This window comes from Narcine bancroftii, chromosome 5, assembly GCF_036971445.1.
Source record: "Narcine bancroftii isolate sNarBan1 chromosome 5, sNarBan1.hap1, whole genome shotgun sequence".
Classification (NCBI taxonomy): Eukaryota; Metazoa; Chordata; class Chondrichthyes; order Torpediniformes; family Narcinidae; genus Narcine; species Narcine bancroftii.
This window is the reverse complement of record NC_091473.1, coordinates 74,728,098-74,749,601: the sequence shown is the minus strand read 5'-3', so window position 1 is coordinate 74,749,601 and position 21,504 is coordinate 74,728,098. Positions and strand designations below refer to the sequence as shown.

Here is a 21,504-nt window from a genome sequence, read left to right as displayed (position 1 = left end):
CTCTGTTTCAGCTGATCATTTAATGCTCTACTCATGCTTGTATTTTTTCTGTAATTCCATGGGCTCTCATCTTGTTAAGCAGCCTCAAGTGCTCCACCCTGCAAAGATCTTTTGAAAGTCAAAATATATAGCCTCCGTTGCATGACCTTTGTCTAGCCTGTTTGTAGTTACATCAAATAATTGCAATAGGTTTATCAGGCAAGATTTTCCCTTAAGGAAACCATGCTGACTTTGGCCTATTTTGTCAAGCACCTCGAGGTACTCTGTAACCTTATCCTTGACAATTGACTCTAACAACTTCCCAACTACTAATGTTAGTCTAACAGTTGGATAATTTCCTTTCTGCTGCCTCCCTCCCTTTTTAAACATCGGAGAGACCTTTGCAATTTTCCAGTCCTCTGGAACCATGCCAGAATCTATTGATTTGTGGAAGATCATTACTGGTGCCTCCACAATCTCTATAGCTACTTCTTTCAGAACCTGAAGGTGCATTCCATCTGGACTGGGAGACTTATCTACCCTTCACCCTTTCAACTTCCCAAGGACCTTCCCTCTGGTGACTGTGACTGCACTCACCTCACCAAACTAACCACTACCAGTTGTCCCTGGTAGATTGTTTCCACTTTCTCTCTCTCCCCCTGCCAAGTATCCAAAACAGTAGGTATTTCTTGAGGGGAATGGACACAATGCTGCTCAATGCTGACTGCCTATTCCCCTTCACTTTCCTAACAGTCACCCACTTGCCTCCTTTTTATTTCTTGGATGTGACTATTCCCTTATAGTATCTGTCTATTACCCCTTCTGCCTCTGGAGTTCATCCATCTCCAGTTCCAGTTCCCTAATACAGCCTGTAAGGAGCTGCAGCTGGATGCACTTGTCAGTGTCAAGATATTTGTGCTGTCCCAGATTTTCCACATCCTGCAGTGGAGCTTACCACTGCCCTAGCTGCCATCTCTATTACTTACTCCGGCTTAGTGTGTAAAGATCTTATCTGTCCTTACCTGTAGCATGTCCTCAGTTCTGCTCTCTAAAGCCTCTACTCACCGCTTTGACACTGACCTCTTCAACAATGACTGCTCTTCTTGTTCCTGCTTTACTTTAATTTATTCCTGCTAATGAATCATGATTCCATTAGTCCAATAAAGCACTGAGCCCTATGAATGCGCTATTTTAAACTTTTCTCCCTTCTCATTCAATTGGTCTGCTAAAACCAGTTGATTATGTATCTCCTAAATGGTATTGATGAGTGAATTACCAGAGGGCCTTTGTAGATCAAAGTAACCAGTTAACTTGAGGACTACTGTTCCTTGACTTTTTTCCAAATTCTGCCACCCAAAGTAGCTTACTACCCTTGGCAGAACAGAATGTCCCATTGATTGTTGTCTGTAATTCCTCAGGCCATATCACTGCCAAGGTTTAAAGTAAAAGGGGTATTACTTGCTGGATGCTGGGAATACTATTTCTTCCATCCACTTTCCAGTACTGAAACCAATTCCTCAAATGGTACTTTCCGTGCCATGTTTGATGTGACCAGATACCATGAAATTCGGTTCTATGATGTGTGTGAAATGCATCCTGTGCATTGATCTTGGTCAACCTCTGGTGTGGGCAAAGGTGGAGATGGATCAAATACAGGAAAGAACTATACATCATTTTATATATAAGTGGAATTCGTTGCTTTTACAGCAGTATAAACTGCCAGTTTTGAAACATTTGATGGGGGTGTGGTCTAAATGGAATCAATTAATAGGATCCAAAGGAAAATTTTCAGTTAAGACACCATTATATCAGAATCAGATAATTCCATTTTCAATTAATAAGCCTTATTTGACAGATTGGGAGTCAAAAGGAGTTGTATTAGTGGAGGATTCTTTTGAAGTAGGTTCATCCTCGACCTTTGAGCTCAGGATGCATTTCACCCTTATCTACTGAGTTTAAGTGGACATCTCTGGCAACAAGTGGACAGCATAAAATGTGAAAAGGCTCACTCACCAAGCCAGAAAGGGACTTACTTCATGGCTGTTTTTATTATAATACTAACTCTGTGATGTTCATTTTGATGGTTTAGTTACAATAGATTGGGTTGCACTGTCTTAGCGCATGGAATCTGTGTATATTGGCCCAGACCAATATTTGTTGTCAATTATTTTCTCCATCCTAGGGTGGAGAACAACAAGTTCTTTTGTATTGCAATAAAAAAAAATTAGAATCGGAAGTGCTGCTCACTGATCAAACTGGGAGTATGATGTTGTGTGCTGGAAAAGCACTTAATTATTTTAATGATCTTTGTCCATTTGAGACAAACCTGTTTACAATTTTTAAAACAAAACCACAAATGATTATTAACAATAAAGTTAAGCAAGATTGTTTGAAAATAATAGTGTGCAAAATCCATTGAAATGAACTGGGTCTTGGGAGTATCATTTGACAAAGGATATGGGAGGCAATTCCCCCAGAAAAATAGTGAGGAATCCAGCAAGAAAGGGAAATTAGTTACATTTATAAAGATGGACCACTGAACTGCTTGAAAGTTCAGATCAATCCTGCAGAACTTAATTGAATTTTTCTGACTAATGCAATGTGGAGAATGTTTTGGAAGGTTATATCATGCAGACATTTGACAAATTACCTCCCACAATGCTATTTGATTTGATGGTAAATTATTGACCTGGCTGTGAGAATGCTTGAGTGACAGGCAGTAAGGAGGAGGGTAATAGGCACATATTCAAATTTGCTTTTTGTGACAAACAGTTCTCTCAAGGATCTGGGGAGGTCTGCAACTGTTCACTATATTCATAATAACTTCGATAAAAGTATGGAAAAGCAGATATCAAACCTTCCCATTAATATAAAGATGGAAGATTTTAATAGTGAAGACTGAAGCTACAAGTGCACAATAAATTTCAACAGGGGCAAATAGAAGGCTTTCTATTTTAGACATGAAGGATAGCAGGGAATATTTTCTAAATGGTGAACAGCTGAAAGCAGTGGAATATAAAATGACTTGGATGTTTGTGCCTGTAAATCATTAATGTCCCATGGAAAATAATCAAACTCTAATGAAATGCCGAGCCTGAATCTGTATCTATGAATATCTTCATACGATAGATTTGCATTGAAAGGATCAAATTTGCCTGCTGGAATCTGTCACACAAGGGGCTTTGTTGTTTCAGTATTTAAAGAGCAGTGTGAATTTTGAAATCACTTCATCGACACTAGGTAAAATGATAATTTAAAATCTAAGTTTGGTTAACTCAATGGTCAGAACTGATTCGGTGCATAACATGCGCCTCAGAATATTGGACACAGATAGTGAATGAGAAAATTAGATCAATTCATAATGTGTGTTCTAGAGAGAGTAGGTGAATGGTTGTTAATGATTCCAAAAGTCTGTTCTTAGTCGTGGATGGTCACTGGTTAACTTTTGTTTGACTTTATAAATTGTGTTTACTTTATTCATCGCCATTTTGGACAGTCATTTTAATTTTTGTATAATATTATTGAAAAATTTCCAGTTAAGATCTCATTTCCAGTTCCTAACATTAACAGATCAGACATTTTCATATCTTGTCCTTGAATTTCATTTCATTGGAAAAAAAAACAGCAGTTCAGTTAGATATTCTTTAAGAAAAACGGCAAGAGTGAAGAAGCAATGTAAGGCAGAGATTCAGGACTTAGAAAAAGAAATTGCAGCTTTAGAAAAAAACATTTCAGAAAAATGCAACTGAAGATAATAAAATACAGTTGTCTAAATTGAAACTTTGAGACAATACAATGCAGACTTGTAATTACGAAAAATGATTCAGCCATCGAAACAGCGGTATTATGAGCTGGGTTAGAGAGCACATAATTGGCAATTGAAAACTGAACACATTTCTAGAACGATTAATGCAGTTAGGAGAAGTTCAGGGATAACATAAACCACAGGATATTAATGATGAATTTCATATATTCTATCGGGATTTATATACATCTGAAGGGACTTCTGGTTTGAAACAGATTGACTCCTTTTTGGAAAATTTGAATTTGCCTTTGTTAGAGGAAGGGAATATTAAGGTGTTTGATGGTCCATTTACAGATATGGAACTTAAGGAGGCGTTACAATCTATGCCAAGTGGGAAATCGGCTGGAGGAGATGGGTTTACAATGGAATTTTATAAAGAATTTTATGATTTGTTGTTTCCTGTATATACTGATGTACTTAAACAAGCCACTGATACTGGATTATTACCAGAATCATTTTCAAGGGCATTAATAACAGTTACACCAAAAAAGGATAGAGATCCATTAAAAGTAGCTTCATATAGACCAATAGAGTCAAAAGGAGTTGTATTAGTGAAGGATTCTTTTGAAGTAGATTCATTTCTTTCCGTTAATAGGGTTAGAGAGAAATTTGGTGTATTAAAAAATACTTTATTTGTTTATTATCAACTATGAGACTTTTTAAAGGAGGTTTTTGGTCGAGAATTAATATTACCAAGTAAAATGAATTTTGAAAGATTAATTACTGATAAGGGTTGTAAGGGTTTTGTTTCAGGAATGTATTGGTTATTACAGGAAAAGATACAAAAGGTAGGTATATATAAAATAAAAGATAATTGAGAGAAGAACTTATTTATTCCTATTTCTGAGGAAGAGTGGTTGGAAATGTGTTTGAATAGTGTTCAGAAATTAATTAATGTGCAATATAAATTATAATTTTTTGCTTCAGTTATATTTAACTCCCGAAAAATTGAAAATAATATGGGTTCAGACAGTTAGATTTGTGTTTTCGATGTGATGATCAGATAGGTACTTTTTTACATTCGGTGTGGGATTGTATAAAATTTAAACCTTTTTGGGAAAAAAGTTATTAAATTTTTGCAAGATTTATTCAAAATAGATCTATACATTGACCCTTGGGTATGTTTATTGGGATATATGAATACAATTACAGCTAATTTATGCTTGGAGAAACCTCATATTGCATTTATACGATAGGAATGGTGGTTGATAGAAAAGATGTAGCAGTAACTTGGAAAAATGATGTTGAATTGAATATACAGAGATGGCACAATGAAATTCAATCATTTATTTATTTGGAGAAGATAACTTACAATTTGCGCACAACTATTCTTTCTTTGTTGAAGTGTGGAGTTTATATTTGAAATGTATGGGTTGAGAGGCTAAGTAATGGCTTTGTATGTGATGGAAGATGTAAAAATGGCACACCACACAACACTCTGTTATAAGTTGATTTTATTGTATTGTTTTCAATAAGCTCAGAAGTTGGGAGGTTTGTAGGGGGTGGGGTGGGTGGGAGGGGGAGGAGGGAGAGATATTAGGGGGTAGTTTTACTTTATATTGTATTTTTTTTGATTTTGTAAAATTTTAAATAAAGTTAAAAAAAAAACTACAGAATGATCACAGGAGCTTCAAATAAGATTGAGATTAAAACTGGAGAATTGGGAACTATACATGACAGCTTGCTTAAAAGTAGTTATTATTGCAGAGCAATATCATAGTGAAATTAGTTAGATCCAAATCAGAATCAGGGATTTATTGTCATGAACAAGTCATTAAATGTTGTGTTTTGCAGAAGCATCTTAGTACAAACATACATATTATAACCATCCTATGACATTAATATAAAAATAAAATAAAATAAAATAATTATAACAATAATGGTGCACAAAAAGTACGGCAGTGCCTTTGGTTCATGGATTATTCTCAGGGTGATGGCAATGGGGAAGAAGCTGTCCTTGTGCCGCTGAGTGCTCGTCTTTAGGTTTCTGTTCCTTTTTCTCTGACGGTAGCAGAGTGAAGAGGGCATGGCCTTGGTGGTGAGGGTCTTTGAGGATAGAGGCTGCTTTTTAAGACACCGCCTCATGTAGATGTCATCGATGGAGTGAAGACTGGTGCCTGTGATGCTGCAGGCTGAGTTAACAACCCTCTGGTGTTTATTCTTGTCCTAAGAGTTTGTGCTTCCATACAAAGCAGTGATGCAACCAGCCAGAATGCCCTTCATGATACACCTGTAGACGTTTACAAGAGTCTTCAGTGATATAACAAACCACTTCACAAAGATCATCGATTTTTCAACTTTTGACAAAAAATTTCAGTGACATTCTGCACTGTTGAAGCAGCTGAGGTGGATCCTGCAAAACATGAGCAAACAATAGGATCTTGTCATCAATTTAATGTTATGGGCCCAGAGGACCCCAAAACTCAGCAGCAATAGAAATTCACCATGACAAGTGGTTACTTAAACAAAAGTCTTTTTAATTTTCTTTAAACATAAAAACAGAATCAAACTTTATCTTATTACTATTAATTTAACTTAACCCCTTCTAATTCTAAGTGCATGTGTATGTAATGTGTATACGTTCAGAAAGGTTCTTTGATTCAAAGTGCAATCACACTTTTCACACCTCCAAGTTCACTGATATCAGGCAATCCTTATTCTGTGCACAGAATTTAACATTTATAAATTTTCACCAAGCTCTGGTGTTTAAAAGAAATTGGCTATTGCTCAGGAAGGTTCTCGTTGGTTTCAGAGAGAGATTTGTTGCTCATTAAACACACACAAACTGATTCCCTCCATCAGCCACTTCAGTGTCTTGCTGAAGAAACTTGCCCCATTAGGGTTTTCCAAATGATAACCACTTCTTCTGCAGGTCACCACAGAGTTCCTTTTTGTTCCCCTTATTTCAGGTGTAACACTCTAGCCAGGCATTTCCTCTTGAATGGAGCACATGGGTCTTGGACAGGCTGAACTTAGAACTTACAATCCATCTTCAAAATGGGGTTTTAAAGAAGCTGCCAGCTTGCCATACTGCAGAAACTAGTTCTCTCTCTCTCTCTCTCTCTCTCTCTCTGTCTCTCTCTCTCTCTCTCTCTGCTTGCAAAACCACATGACTTTATTAGAAGAGCAAACTGCATCCTGACAGATTGCAGCACCAGTCATCTGTTGCTTTCAAAACAATAATCCGTCACTCCTCAGCATGTCCAATTATCACCTACTTGTGATGTCCTTCAGCAAAGTAGTTTACATTGTCTTTACAAAGGCAATGGGCCTGGAGCTCTTGCATTTTATATGAGGTCTGTTTTATGAAGTGTATGTGTTTGTTTTTCACCTGAACCAAACCCCCCAATCTAACTCTTCCTAAAACATATCTATACTTAATATATGATATAATCTGTCACATTTCTGAAGTTTGGAATATTCAGTTTATGTTTGTCAAATTGTACTGAATAATCTAAAATATGTCTGAACAAATGGGACTCAGTCTGCAAATGTTTTGATTAGCCAAGTAGCAATAAACCACAAAATCTTATTCACAGTAACTCTTATTTTGTGCCATTTCACGGCCACAATTTAATTGTATCTAATACAGGACAAAGGTGAAGTGTACAAAACAGCATCATTGATGAGTACATTCCCTAGATTTTAGATTTCAGATTTTAATGTTCGAGTACATAGATGGGATTTCATACAACCCTGAGATTCTTTTTCCTATGGGCAAGGAAGAATTGTCAGTGCAAAATAAACCAGACTCAACCTTCACATGTGAACAAATAAAGTCATTTAAACAAACTGACTGTGCAATATGAAGAGGAAGAAAGATAAATGAAGTACAAAAGTAAGAATCCATAAACAAGTCTCTGAGTTTGTTGAGGAGTCTGATGGTGGAGGTGTAGCAGCTATTCCTGAACCTGGCAGGGTGAGTCTTGTGGCATCTATACCTTTTTCCTGATGGAAGCAGCGAGAACAGAGAAGGTGGTGGGTGGTGTGGGTCCTTGATGATTCCTGCTGCTCTCTGATGGCAGCGTTCCATGTATATGTTCTCGAGGCTAGGAAGGTTTTACCTGTGATGTCCTGGGCTGTGTCCACTACTTTTTGCAGGGCTTTATGCTCAGGGGCATTGGTGTCCCCATCCCAGATTGTGATGCAGCCATTCAGCACACTTTCCATTATGTTTGATATTTGATAGGATTTCCAATGTCATACCAAACTTTTGCAAACTCCTGAGGAAATAGAGGTACTGACAGGCTGTCTTTATGCTGCGGATTCAGAAAAAAATCCTCTGAGACTTCCAAGAACTTACATTTTCTCACCCTCTCCCACACTAATCTCCCAATGATCACCAGACCTCTGACTTTTCCTTCCTGAAGTCAACAATCAGCTTCTTGGTTTTGGTGACATTGAGGATGTTGTTGGTGTACAATTCAGCTAAGTTTTCAATTTCCCTCCTATGTGCTGACTCATCAACCCACTACTGTGGTATTGTCAGTGAATTTGTAGATGGTGTTGTTGTAGCGAGCCACACAGTCATAGATCTATTGTGAAAAGAGCAGAGGGCTCAGAATGCAGCCCTGTGATGCTCCAGTATTGCTGGAGATTGTGGAGGAGATGTTCTTACTAATCCTTAATTTTGGGGGTCTGGAGGTGAGGTAATTCAGGGACCTAATTACACAGTAGAGTGCTGAGTCCCAGGCCTTGGAGTTTGCTAATCAATTTTGAGGGGATGATGGTGTTAAATGACAAACTGTAGTTGATAAAGAGCATCCTGATATATGCATCTTTGTTGTCCAGGAGTTCCAGGGCTTCTGGTGGAGCCCGGGATATGGCATCTGCCATAGATCTATTGCTATGATAGGTGAATTGGAACAGATCCCTGTCGCCACTCAGACAGGAGCTAATCAGCTTCAACACCAGTCTTTCAAAACATTCATCACTTGATGTGAGTTCCACTGGTCGATAGTCACTCAGGCAGGTTGCTGCACTATTTTTATGCACCAGTACGATTGATGTCTGTTTTAACAGATAGGTACCATTTCTTGCCAGAGTGAGATGTAGCTAAACAATCATTAACAGTGGTTTCTCAGTGGAAGGGAATTATTGTCTGAATTTTGCAGTTTTGTATTTTAAATGACAGTAAATTGTGTTATTGATATTCATGATGAGCAAATTTTTTTTATAAAAATTGTATCTGAACACATTAGAAATTGATTTTGACAAATGTGTCAATGATGTATGATGTGACTTAGTTCTTTGTTAACATTTAGATACATTCTGCTTTGTCTTTTTGATCAGATATCATGGTAAACATTATGGAATGAGAAATCTTATTCCTTACTCAATGATTGCTTAATCAATTATAATTAAATTACTTTTGTTCTGCCATTGAATTAAGCATGATCCATGAGATTACTCAAATGTTGACCAGACTTAATTGGTGTCCAATTACCAATAAATGTTACTTTTTAATTTAATTGTATGAAGAGATTGAAATCTTTGCTGACAATTTTTAAGTTAGAAATTTATAGATTCTGACACTTTTTCTTAATATCAGAGTTTCCCAATGCTTTAACCACCAACTTTCACCAGGGCCCCGGCCACCCTCGGGCTGGTGCTTCCCACACTGACTCTCACCACGTGGCTCCCGATGATGTAGATGCCAACCGATGTTCTGACCTCACTGCTGAATCCCACTAGCTCACCCCCCCCCATCCACCAACCCCTAGCTTTTCTTATCCTCCCAATCCTCTCCCAACTCTACCCCCATCTCTCCCATTGAGCTCCCTTTTCCCAACCCCCTAAACCTCCGATCCTCTAATTTCCCCTTTCTCTCTCTAATGACCCCTCAACAATCCCTCCCTCTACTCTGACCCCCACCCCTCACCTCCCCCAGTCTCCTTTGCCCCCACAAACCTCCCCCACCCCCGCACCTACCCCTAACTTCCCCAACTCTCCACCTCCCCTTCTGACCTCCCCTCATTACATTATCCTCCGGAATTTCTGACACTTACAACAGGATCCCACCACCGGACACATCTTTCCCTCTCCTCTCCTCTCTGCCTTTCATACGGTCTGTTCCCTCCATGACTACACACATCCCTCCTACCAATCACTGCCCACCAGCCCCCCCACCCCAGCACCTTCTCCTATGCCTGCAAGAGGTGCCACGCTTAAACCAATACCTCCTCCCTCACCACAGTCTGGGACCCCAATTGAAGCATCACTTCACTTGTGCATCCACAAGTACAACTGTTGTGTTTCATCTTGTATTCGTATGTGTGAGTTCTTAGACATCACTCATCATCCTCCCTTCTCATGATTCCCCATACTATAATGTCATCCATTGAGGTATCATCTCTGTCCAGGTGCTCATAGACCATATGGATAGTTTTGTGATACACTTCAGGAGCTGAGGCTATTCTGAATGGTAACCTTAGGAATCTGTATCTGCCAAATGGACTATTGAACATGCACAGTCTTGAACTTACTTCATCCAATTTCCAAATCCTGTTGATGCATCTAATTTGCTGAAAAACTTTGCATTTTCCTACTGTGACATGATTTCTTAATGCATTGGAAGCTTAAATTGTTCTTTAAAGTTGCTCTGTTTAGATCTCTTGGATCCATGCAAATTCTATGTCTTTTGTCCACAACAATGAATGAACTAACCCACTCCACTGGCTCATCTATCTTCTGAATCACATTCAGGCTGTCCATCTTGACCAACTCTGCCTTTAGTTGCTTTTGAAGTGCAAATGGAACTTTTATGCTTGGATGGCATTAACATTGTCTTTTCTGATTTCTGGTAACCTGATCTCCTTTCCCCCTCACTTCCCTTCCTCCTGTCTTCTTTCCTTCAACTCTCCACCCACTTCCCTCTCTACTCACCAAGCCATCCCTCCTCCCCTACTTGCTGCTATGTCCTTCCTCCCTTCTCCATCTATTACCCACCTTTTTGTTCAGATGCTTGGCGATATTTTTCTATAACTTGATAATGGACACTGACCTGCTGAGTTTCTCAACGGGAATATGGAATATGTGGTATTCTTCCTCCAATTTGTGATTAGCAGTGCATGAGATAGTGGGCAGACATATTGTCATGGGAATGTGGCAGCGAATTGAAATTGGTTGCCACTGGGAGATTCTTGCTATTATAATCGACAGAGTGAAGGTGGTCAATGAAACAATCTACCAGTCTGCGTCCAATCTTTCCGATGTAGTGGAGATCAATGGATGCGGGAACTGACTCCTGCAGATACACAATTGAAGTGTTGCTTCAGTTGAGAGGACTGTATGGGTCCCCAAATCGTGCTGAGGGAGGAGGTGTGGGTGCAAGTATAGCATTTTCTGGGGTCACAGGAGTAGGTACCAAGAGGATGATGGGTGGGAAGGAATGAGTGGACAAGGGAGTTACAGAAGGTGTGGATCCTGCAGAAGGCAAGGGGGAAGGAGAGAGGAAGATATATCTGGTGGTAGGATCATGTTGGAGGTGGCAGAAATTGTGGATGATATATAATTAATATAATTACACATATTCCTTCTGGTCACCCACCAACCAGATGGGATTAACATCAACTTCTCCAGTTTATGTTAGGCCTTCCCGTCTCTTTCTATCCCCATCCCTTTGTCTCCTTTCCTCCAACTCTACATTCACAGAGCCACCCCACTTCCCAGATCAATTCTTAGCTTTTTCCTCCTCTCCTATCCCTGTCTAACTAAAAGTTCAAAGTTCGGATTTATTGTCAGAGTACATGCATTACATCTTATACAATACTGAGATTCTTTTTCTTGCAGGCCAAGAATAATTTCTACTTGTTGGTAGTGGAAAAAAAACTGTATTCGAAAAGATATTTACACAAAAGAGAGAAATGTAAACAAGAAGGACGTGTAAACGAACTTTCCAATACAGAAAATGTTCATTAATAAATGTACAAAGTAAGAGTCCCTCAATAAATCTCTCATTGTTTCCCATTTAGGAGTCTGACTGTAGAGGGGGAGCAACTGTTGGCCAGTGCTCTTCCTCTGTCCCTACTTCTCCCCTCCCCCTGCTTTTTTAATCTGATCACTGTCTGCTTTTGGCTGAACACTTGACAAAGGGCTCAGGTTCAAAATGTTGGTTGCATATTTTTGCCTCTGTGGGACCTGCTGAGTTTCTCAAGCACTTTTCTGTATTAAGTACAATTACAGCATCTGCAGATTTTCTTGTTTCATTTTTTTTTAATGGAACTGTGTCATCCTGTAGAATACCTCCTTCCCCTTGCTTTGTTTGTTGATCTGGTGTCCATTGTTTCATGAGTTTTCATTAGAAGTTAGGATTAGACATTTGATCTGTGGCTGCTTTCAAATGTGTGTATAAATCAACAGTAGGGTGGATTAGAAGTACGTGTTCACTGGAATTGTAAGAATGCCAATGGCTGTATTGTATCAGACTTCTCAAAAGTGTCTAAAGTCTGTACAGAAGAATTAATAAATTGTGAATAAAGTTCATTGCTTGCACAGGATAATTTTCAGATTCACTTTTCCCTTGAGACAGGCCGACCAAAAACCAAACACCTCCATCAATTCAAAATTCTAAGCAAAACTTGTAGAGTTCGCATGGAATTTATAAGTTAGTTGTGCATTTGCTGTGTGAGCTTGTTGTTAACTATTGGATGCTATTGATAAACTTTGTGGCACTGTCATATTGGATCAAACTGCTAAGAAGAAGTTTATGAAGTGCTACGCCACCACCCACCTTTTTTGAAATGCTCAAATGTAGCCAAAAGTGTGATTTATGCCTAACACAGAACCCCACTACCTATCTGCCTGCCTGTTCTTTGTGAGCTGCCACAATATTGCAGTTGTTTTCCACATTGTCAGCAAATCTTCCTTTCCTTGCTATCATTGTTAACAATTGGATGAATGCCATGTTTCTACAGAGGCTTCGAAAGTATTTTGTTTCACCGTGTCAGTGGTGGCAGAGCAATTAACTCACTGGGCCAGCAGGCAAAATTCTAGACCCAGAAATACAAGCTTGTATCCTCCCCTTGGCAGTTGGGGAATTTTTCATGTGTGGATTTTTTTTTAACCAAAAAAGAAAGCCTTGGTGAGAGTCAACCACATAATTAATGGATTGCCTCTGGTTCAATAGGTGAACCAGGAAATATGCAGATGCAAAGGTCTAGTTCAGGACACAAAAATGTTGGGAAAAATTTGGTGGAATACACAACAGCCAAAGGAAATAAAAAGGCTGCCCTTTTACTTTCAATGAATACTGCATGACCTGTTGAGTTTCTCCAGCTCTTTGGTGTATTTTCTAGTTCAGTATTATCCTTTAGAAGAGTAAATTGGTTGAGCTTATCCACATTTGGGGATGGATCATAAATGCCAATATTGCCTGCAGTGTTCTCATCCTGTGAACAATTAAATAAAAGTAAACCTGGCTAAGGTCATAGATTTCCCAAAACATTCCAAATCTCCAGTTAAGTGTCAACATTATGCATTTCAAATATAATTTTAGAAGCCATTTGTATATCAAAAGAAATTCATAGAATATACAGCACAGAAAACAGGACCTTTGTCCCACTGACAAAGTCCTTAGTGCTCCACTTCCCTTCCATCCATGTACTTGTCCAAAGATTTTTTAAATGTTAAAATTTAACCCGCATTCACCACATTAGCTGGCAGCTCATTCCACACTCTGTGTGAAGAACTCCCCCCTCATGTTCCTCCTAAACCTTTCCACTTTCACCCTTAACTCATGTCCTCTGGTTTGTAGCTCACCTAACCTAGTTGCATTTACTCTTTCTATAGCTGTCATAATTTTAAATACCTCTGTCAGATCTCCCCTCATTCTTTAACGCTCCAGGGAATAAGGTCAAACCTGTTTAATCTTTCCCTGTAACTCAGTTCCTGAAGTCCCAGCAGCATCCCAGTAAATCCTCTCTGCACTCTTACAATCTTATTGATATCTTTCCTTTAGTTAGTTATCCAAAACTGCACACAATACTCCAAATTTGGGCACAACCAAGGTCTTATACAACTTTACCATAACATCCCAACTCCTGTACTCAATACTTTGATTTATGAAGGCCAATATGCCAAAAGTGCTCTTTGCAGCCTTATCTGTGATGCCACTCTCATCAGTGTATAATTGTGTATCTGTATTCCTAAATCCCTCTGTTCTACCACACTCATCAGTGCCCTACCATTTATCTTGTATGTCCTATCTTCATTTGTTCTTCCAAAATGCAGCACCTCACACTTGTCTGCATTAAATTTCATCTCCCATTTTTCCCAGCTGGTGCAGATCCCCCTGCAAGCTTTCAGAACTATTTTCACTGTTTACAACATCTTCAATCTTAGTGTCATCTGCAAATTTGCTGATCCAATTGACCACATTATCATCCAGAACATTGATATAGATGACAAACAACAGTGGTCCTAGCACCGATCCCCGAGGCACACCACTAGTTACAGGCTTCCAGAAGAAATCATCCACTCTCACTCCCTGTCTTCTTCAGTGTGGCCAATGTCGAATTGAGTTTTCAATCCCACCATGAATATGTAGTGTCTGAACCTTCCTGACTAACCTCCCATTTGGGACCTTGTCAAAGATATTACTAAAGGCCGTGTAGACAACATCTATAGACTGGGAATGTCAATCATGACTGGTGGTTGTTCAAGCATCAGTACTTGCAGTAATGCATGGTGGGACCTCATGCATTAGAAGTTTTCAACACGTTTGTTTTTGCCAAGGAAGATGACCAAGGCAAGTTTGATAAGGTTATTGAGATGTTTGATGGACACTGCTCACCAAAGAAAAATGAAATGTTCGATGGATTTGCAATTGAAAGCAAGAACATGCAATTTTGGATTGCTGCAAGATTTAATGATCCATGATCAAACTGTGTTCAGAATTGTTGACAAGAAAGTGAGAGAGAGGTTGCTATGAGAGACAGAGCTTACCTTAGCTGGAGCTGAGAAAATATGCCCTGCCAGTGAATTAGCTCTGCAGCACTCAAAAAAAGTTCAGTGAGAGTGCAAGGGTCTGTGAAAATGAAGGCACAGCAATAGCCACAGAGTCTGTATGAACACATAAACAGAGAATGAGACATATGAAAGAATAAAAAGATGGAGAGGCATTCCATTGTAAACATGTGGCACTCAACATGCACCAAAACAATGCCCAGCCTATGCAGAAGTCTGAAACAAGTGCAAAGTACAGAATCACTATGCAAAACAATGTTTTTCCAAAGGGAAACAAAACAGAAGTGAAAGTGTGCACAGTAAAGAAGAAACTGCCCTCAATGATACATATTTCCTGTAGCACAGTAAGGTTTCAAACCAAAAAACACTGAACAGGCAAGCTTGAACATAGTTGAGCAGATTGAGTGGACAGTGCCATTGCATGCAAATGGAGCAGATATTCCTTTCAAGCCGGACACAGGGGGCATTTTGGTCTGTGAGTGCAACATCAGGCAATGAAGATAAAGCCACACATCCATCCAAATTCTATTCAGCTCAAACCCCACAATGAACAGCAAATTGACACAAAAGGCACATGCTGAAAGTTAAAGATAAAGAACCCCACCTCATATTTGTAGCAGTCCCAGATTGACATGACACGCTGCTCGGTGACAAAGCATGTGAAAACTTAGGCCTAGTCAAGAGGGTGTACCTCATTAACAGCGCCAATGCACAGAATAGCATAGAAGAAATAGTTGATCCATTTCCAGACATCTTAAAGGGGTTTGGTGTTCTACCATTCACCCATAAGTTAGAGGAGGACGAATAGCCAGTAGTGCATGCCCCAAGGTGGGTTCCACTGCCTCTAAAAGAAAAGCTCATGCTTTTCTTGACCAAATGATGTCATTAGAGGTCATAAAGAAAGTGGAGAAGCCCACAGAATAGATGCATTCAATGATGTACATGATAAAGAAGAACAGTGACTTATGCCTATGCATGGACCCAAAAGACTTGTATATAAAAATATAAAGAGGGAACATTATCAAATTCCAACCAGAGATGAAATTTCAAGTGAGATGGACGGTGCAAAGATTTTCACCAAATTGGATGCATCCCAGGCTTTCTGGCAAATAAAACTGCATGAAGACATCACAAAGTGCTGTACATTTAATGCACCATGTCGCTAATATTCCTGTTTAAGGATGCCTTTTGAAATTTCCTCAGCTTTTTAAGTGTTCAAAGAGACAATGAAACACATCAGAGAAGACATAAATGGGCTATATGTGTACAGAGATTACATGATCCAATGGGAATCCACACAGAAGCAACATGAGAGGCTCATCAAAATACTACAACACATCCAGAAGTATGGATTAAAGCTAAACAGAGCAAACTGTCAGTTTGTTGTGAGTAAAATCACCTTTCTGGGAGATAAGCTGTCAGAGCCAGGTGTGGAGCCAGACAAGAGCAAGGTAAAAGCAATTCTAGAGATGCCCAGACCCACATACAAAAAGGTCATATTGAGAATGCTGGGAATGATCAATGTCAGTGGTGTGATGCACTATCGAGCAGAAAAGCAGACACAAAATATAAAGTCTGTTCAACAGGCTTTATTCCACACAAATTTCCACAGAGGTGGCTGTGATAGTAGCTGTGCTGGCTCTGAGACTGACCTCGAGGGGCCGGATGTAGTTTATATCCCGGAGGGTGATTGGCAGCTGACCAGGTGGGGCTTGGTCCATTCAGGTTGGCTGATTGACAGCCGGCCAGGTGTTGCCTTATCCTCCAGTGCTCTTCCTGCATGTACACAGGTTTCCCCCTGCATTAGGCTAGTGGTGTATCGCTACAATTGGTCAATTCATTCCAAACCTATTTTCCAAACAATGTACCTGAGGGAGTTGTTACATAACAAATGTGAATATATGTGGACGGTAAACCATGAGGAAGAATGGGGACAACTGAAGATCATTCTAACTACAGAACTGGTGCTTTAGACATTATTTGACCTGTCCAGAAAGAGAAACATATATACGGATGCTTCAAAAGATGGAATAGGTGCCTTACTATTCAGGCTGTGTGAGAAGATTGGAGGCCAGTTGCATTATGCATCAAGGATGATGACTACATCTAAATGTTGTTATGCCTGGATAGAGAAATAGTATCTAGGTCTGGTCCATGGACTTGAAAAATTCCATAGCTATGTGTATGGTCTACCAACATTCATGGCAGAGACAGACCACAAGCCATGAATAGCCATAATCAAGAAAAACCTCAATGAGATATCATTGTGAATCCATAGACTGATGAAGCTACAGAATTATGTGTTTGAATCAGTGTACAGAGCAGAGAAACTTTTTGTGCTGGCTGATTTGCAATCCATGGCAACAACGCAGAGTGAAGTACACTATAAGAGTTCCAAAGAGACAGATGTGAATCTCCATGTGAATTTGATCACTGGATCTCTTCCCGTATCTGACATGAAATCCAAGGAGATTTCAGATGAAACAGAAAAGAACATAGTTCTACTGAAGGTCATCAAGAATCTGAATGACGATTGGCCTAGAGGTGAATGCCAGCAATACTACAACATCAAAGCAGAGCTGAGTGTTGTCAATGGGCTTCTACTCAGACAGAGCAGAATTATGGTGAAAAGGCTGAATTAGGGGCACTTTGGAATGGAAAAATGCATGAGATGGGCCAGAACTTCTGTTAATTAGCCAGGAATAAATGTTGAATTCAACAGAATGGTCTCAAGCTGTGAGGCCTCTCTGAAACATCACACAAACCAACCAAAGAAACCATGGCCATAACTGACTTACCAGCAGAACCATGGCAGAAAGTTGGGACTAATCTGTTCCACATGGATAGAAAGAATTATCTGCGGGTTATTGACTAGCTATCAAACTATCCTGAGATGGTGCTGCTTCCTAACATGTCTGCTGCCCTCACGAGGTCGATTTTTGCAAGACATGGAATTCCTCAAATCATCTACAGTGACAATGGACCATGCAAAGTTGTAGAAAATTCCAGAAATTTGACGAAGTGTATGATTTTTCAACAGGTGACTTCAAGTCCTCTACATCTCCAATCAAATGGTAAAGCAGTTCACATAGTTAAACAGATGCTCAAGAAAGACAGTGGCAGCTCATATCAATATGTTAAGTTACCGAGCTTCACTGCTTGGACGTGGAATGTCAACTGCTGAGCTCCTGGTGGGACGTACACACCACACTTCCCTACTCTACAGACCCAAACAAGAACAGGTACAAAAGCATCTGCAAAGGAGACAAAAAGCCAACTATGACGAGGAGCTTCGGGCCACTGGAACAATGTGATCCAGTGAGATTTGGAGATTTTAACACTGAGGAGAAGAAGGCTCCTGTTCTGGAGGAAGTAAATCCAAGATCCTACACTGTCAGAACAGAGGATGGTCAAATACTGAGGAGGAATCAAAAATGTTTGCTGAAAATGCAAGTGATACTGCAAGAACAGAGAAATGCAGAAGATCCAGCCAGCACTGCAACAGAGGAAACACCACCAGTGCTAGACAGTAGTGGACCAGCAAAGCCAACACAAATACCTTTGTTGAGAAGATTCACTTGTGTTATCAAAGCACCCTCTGAATCCCTAAAAGACAAAAAACTGCCCACTTTAAAAGTTTGTGCTGTTGATATTTGTATTTATATTTGTGTTTAACTTTAAATTGAAATTAATACTGTATTGCCATGTAATTTTGCTAAACTGAACATCTTAAAGAAAGGGGTTGTGGTGATTGAGAGTTGGTGATCCTCACAACTACTAGAGGGTGTCCGAGAAAGAATGTCGCACCTCAGGTTAAATGGACAAAATGAATGTGTCCCATGATGTCATGAGTTGATAATAAAATATAAGTAATACAAAATAACCCAAGTTTCTTTATCACAATAGGAGAAACACCACACACTGGCTTGTATCCCATCTACCCTCAATGGAAAAAAGCCTATCTACATTTGGAGGAAGAAGATTGGAGCAAGAGAGGTTAAGTGACCTAAGGAGGGGCTGCAGTTAGAATTGAAAAAGGGGTGAGGCAGCAGCGAGAAGCTGATTGGAGGAAGAAGCTATCACTATAAACGTAAGGGATTATGTAGCAGAGTGGTCATTGTTGGAAAGAACTGAGTTAGAGTGGTAAGGCTTTGGCTCAAGAGGCTTCAGTGAGAACAGTTAAAAGGTAAGGAATAGTAGCAGTTGGAGAAAGAAAGGGCTACCCTTTTCAAGGAACAAAAAGGATTCAGCGGGTAGGCACAGGTAAGGTCGGGTTTTATATATCGTACATTTTTTTCCTCTAGTCATAAACAGTGGGAATGGCAGCCACATATGGTCCTCCTGTAGATTGTGGGTCATCACGAAAGCCACTGGCATCCCTGATAATTTAATCTGTGGGTAGTGCATCCAGCTGCAGCTCCTGACAAGCTGAGCTAAGGATTTGGAGCTTGAGTTGGATGAACTCTGGATAGTTTGGGAGGGAGAAGGTGGAAATAGACACGAGTTACAGGGACACTATCACACCCAGGAGGCAGGAGGAGAGTAAATGGGTGATAGGAGAGATAAAGTAAACAGGCAGGCAGTGCAGGGCACTCCTGTGGTCTTTCCCCTCAATAACAAGTAAACCAATTTGGATACTGTTGGGCGGGACAACCTACTAGATACACAGTGATCAGGACTCTGGTATGGTATCTGGTTCAGTGGCTAAGAAGGGAAGGGAGAAGAGGTGAGCTGTAGTGATAGGGGAACAAATAAGAGGTTCTGTAGAAAGGATCAAGGATCCAGGATGGTATGTTGCCTCCCTGGTGCCAGGTTCTAAGATATCTCCGATCGAGTTCACAGCATTTTCATAAGGGAGGTTGAGCAGCCAGATGTTGTGTCCCATGTAGGAACCAATTACATGGGTAGGAAGAGTGAGGAGGTCCTGCAAGAAGAGTGAAGGGAATTAGGCACTAGGTTGAAGGACAGGACCTCCAGGGTAGTGAACTCAGGATAGCTACCCATGTCACATGCTAGCGATGTTTGAAATAGAAAGATAATGCAGCTAAACACATGGGTAAAGACATGGTTCAGGAGGGAGGGCTTCAGGTTTATGGATCATTGGGCTCTCTTCCAGGAAAAGTGGGAGCTGTTCCAATGGGATGGTTTGCATCTGAAGTGGATGGGGAACTAATATCCTTGCAGGAAGATTTGCTAGTGCTGCTTGGGTGGGTTTAAGCTAGATTTTCAGAGAGATGAGAACCAGAGTGCCAGAACAGATAGAGGAGTGAAGGAGTGAAAATATGTGAAAAATGCATGCACTATTAGAAGTCAACTAGTTGTATGTGGTGGAAATGCTTTAAATTGCATCTATTTCAATGCAAGGAGTCTTATAGGAAAGGCAGAAGATTGTCATGTGAAATTATAATATTATGGCCATTAGTGTTATTTGGTTGCAGGACTGGCAGTTCAATGATCTAGGCTTCTGTTGCTTTAGACACAATCAAACAGAGAGGGGAATGAAAGGGGGAGGAGTGGCATTGCACATGAGGGAAAATATTACAGCTGTACTCAAGCAGGACAGACCAGAAGGCTCATCTACCAAGGCTGAGGAATGGGAAAAGTATGACCACAGTCATGGGGTTGTATTGTAGACTGTCCAATAATCAATGAGAATTGGAGGAGCAAACTTTAAGAAAGATAGCAGACAGCAGGAAATATAAGGTTATGATAAGGGGATTTAAATTTTCCAACTATTGACCTGGGTCTTCAGACTGTAAAAAGGCTGGATGGCTTGGAGTTGGTCACATGTGTTCAGGAAAGTTTTTAATATCAATATATAGAGGTACCAACTAGAAAGAATGAACTGCTGGATCTCCTTTTAGAGAACGAGCTAGAACAGGTGACAGAAATATATTTAGGGGAACATAATGCCATTAGTTTCAAGTTAATTATGGAGAAGGATAGGTCTGGGCCTCAGGTAAGATTCTAAATTGGAGAAAGGCTAATTTTGAGGAAATAAGAAAGGATCTGGAGTGCGTGGATTGGGATAATTTATTTTCAGACGAAATGTGTGAGATAAGTGGAGAACCTTCAAAGGTGAAATTTTCAGAGTCCAGAGTTTGTATGTTATTGTCAGGATTAAAGGCAAGGTTAGCAAGGATAGGGAACTTTGGCGTTTGAGGGATATTGGCGATGGGATTCAGAAGAATAGGGTATATAGCAAGTATAAGCACATGGAACAAATGAGGTACTTGAGGGGTATAAAAAAATGCAAGATAAACCACAAGAAAGAAAATCAGGAAGGCTAGAATAAGATCGAGATTGCTTTGGCAGACAATGTGAAGGTTATTCCTAAAGGTCCCTACAGGTGTATTAAGAGCAAAAGGATAGTAAGAGACAAAATTGCTTCCTAGAAGATCAGAGTCGTCAGTTTTGTATACAACCAAAAGAGAAGGGGAGACCTTAAATGTTTTGTTTTTATTAGTATTCACTCAGGAAAAGGGCACAGATTTGTGGGAAGTAAGGAAAACAAGCAGTGCGATCATGGAACCTATACAGATTAAAGAGGAGTAAGTGTTTACTGTCTTAAAGCAAATAGGGGTGGATAAATCCCCAAGGTCTGATAAGATGTTCCATTGGATCTTGAAGGAAGTTAGAGTAGAAATTGTGTGGGCTCTGGCAGAAATATTTACAATGTCTTTAGCCATGAGCATGGTGCTGGAGGATTGGAGGTTGTTCTGTTGTTTAAAATATGGCTCCAAAAGTAACCCAGG

At 39.9% G+C, this 21,504-nt stretch overlaps 1 protein-coding gene and 1 long non-coding RNA gene across 4 annotated transcripts in view; one reads left to right on the top strand and one right to left on the bottom strand.

Moving 5' to 3' along the window:
* Positions 1 to 21,504, top strand: part of kcnt2a (potassium channel, subfamily T, member 2a) — a 1,068,826-nt gene that overhangs the window by 158,153 nt on the left and 889,169 nt on the right. The window contains exon 1 of one of the 3 annotated variants that reach the window (XM_069937844.1): positions 18,666 to 18,745. The exons of the other annotated variants lie outside the window; for them this stretch is intronic. Within the exon in view, the coding sequence (XP_069793945.1) occupies positions 18,696 to 18,745 (50 nt within the window). The 5' untranslated portion in view covers positions 18,666 to 18,695. Of the gene's footprint in view, positions 1 to 18,665; positions 18,746 to 21,504 lie in introns of those variants that run through there. 3 annotated transcript variants of the gene reach the window in all.
* LOC138763539 (uncharacterized) overlaps positions 13,041 to 21,504 on the bottom strand; it is a 289,909-nt gene continuing 281,445 nt past the window's right edge. Inside the window, exon 10 of the long non-coding RNA XR_011357637.1 lies at positions 13,041 to 13,173. This is a non-coding gene — a long non-coding RNA (uncharacterized lncRNA). The remainder of the gene's footprint in view (positions 13,174 to 21,504) is intronic.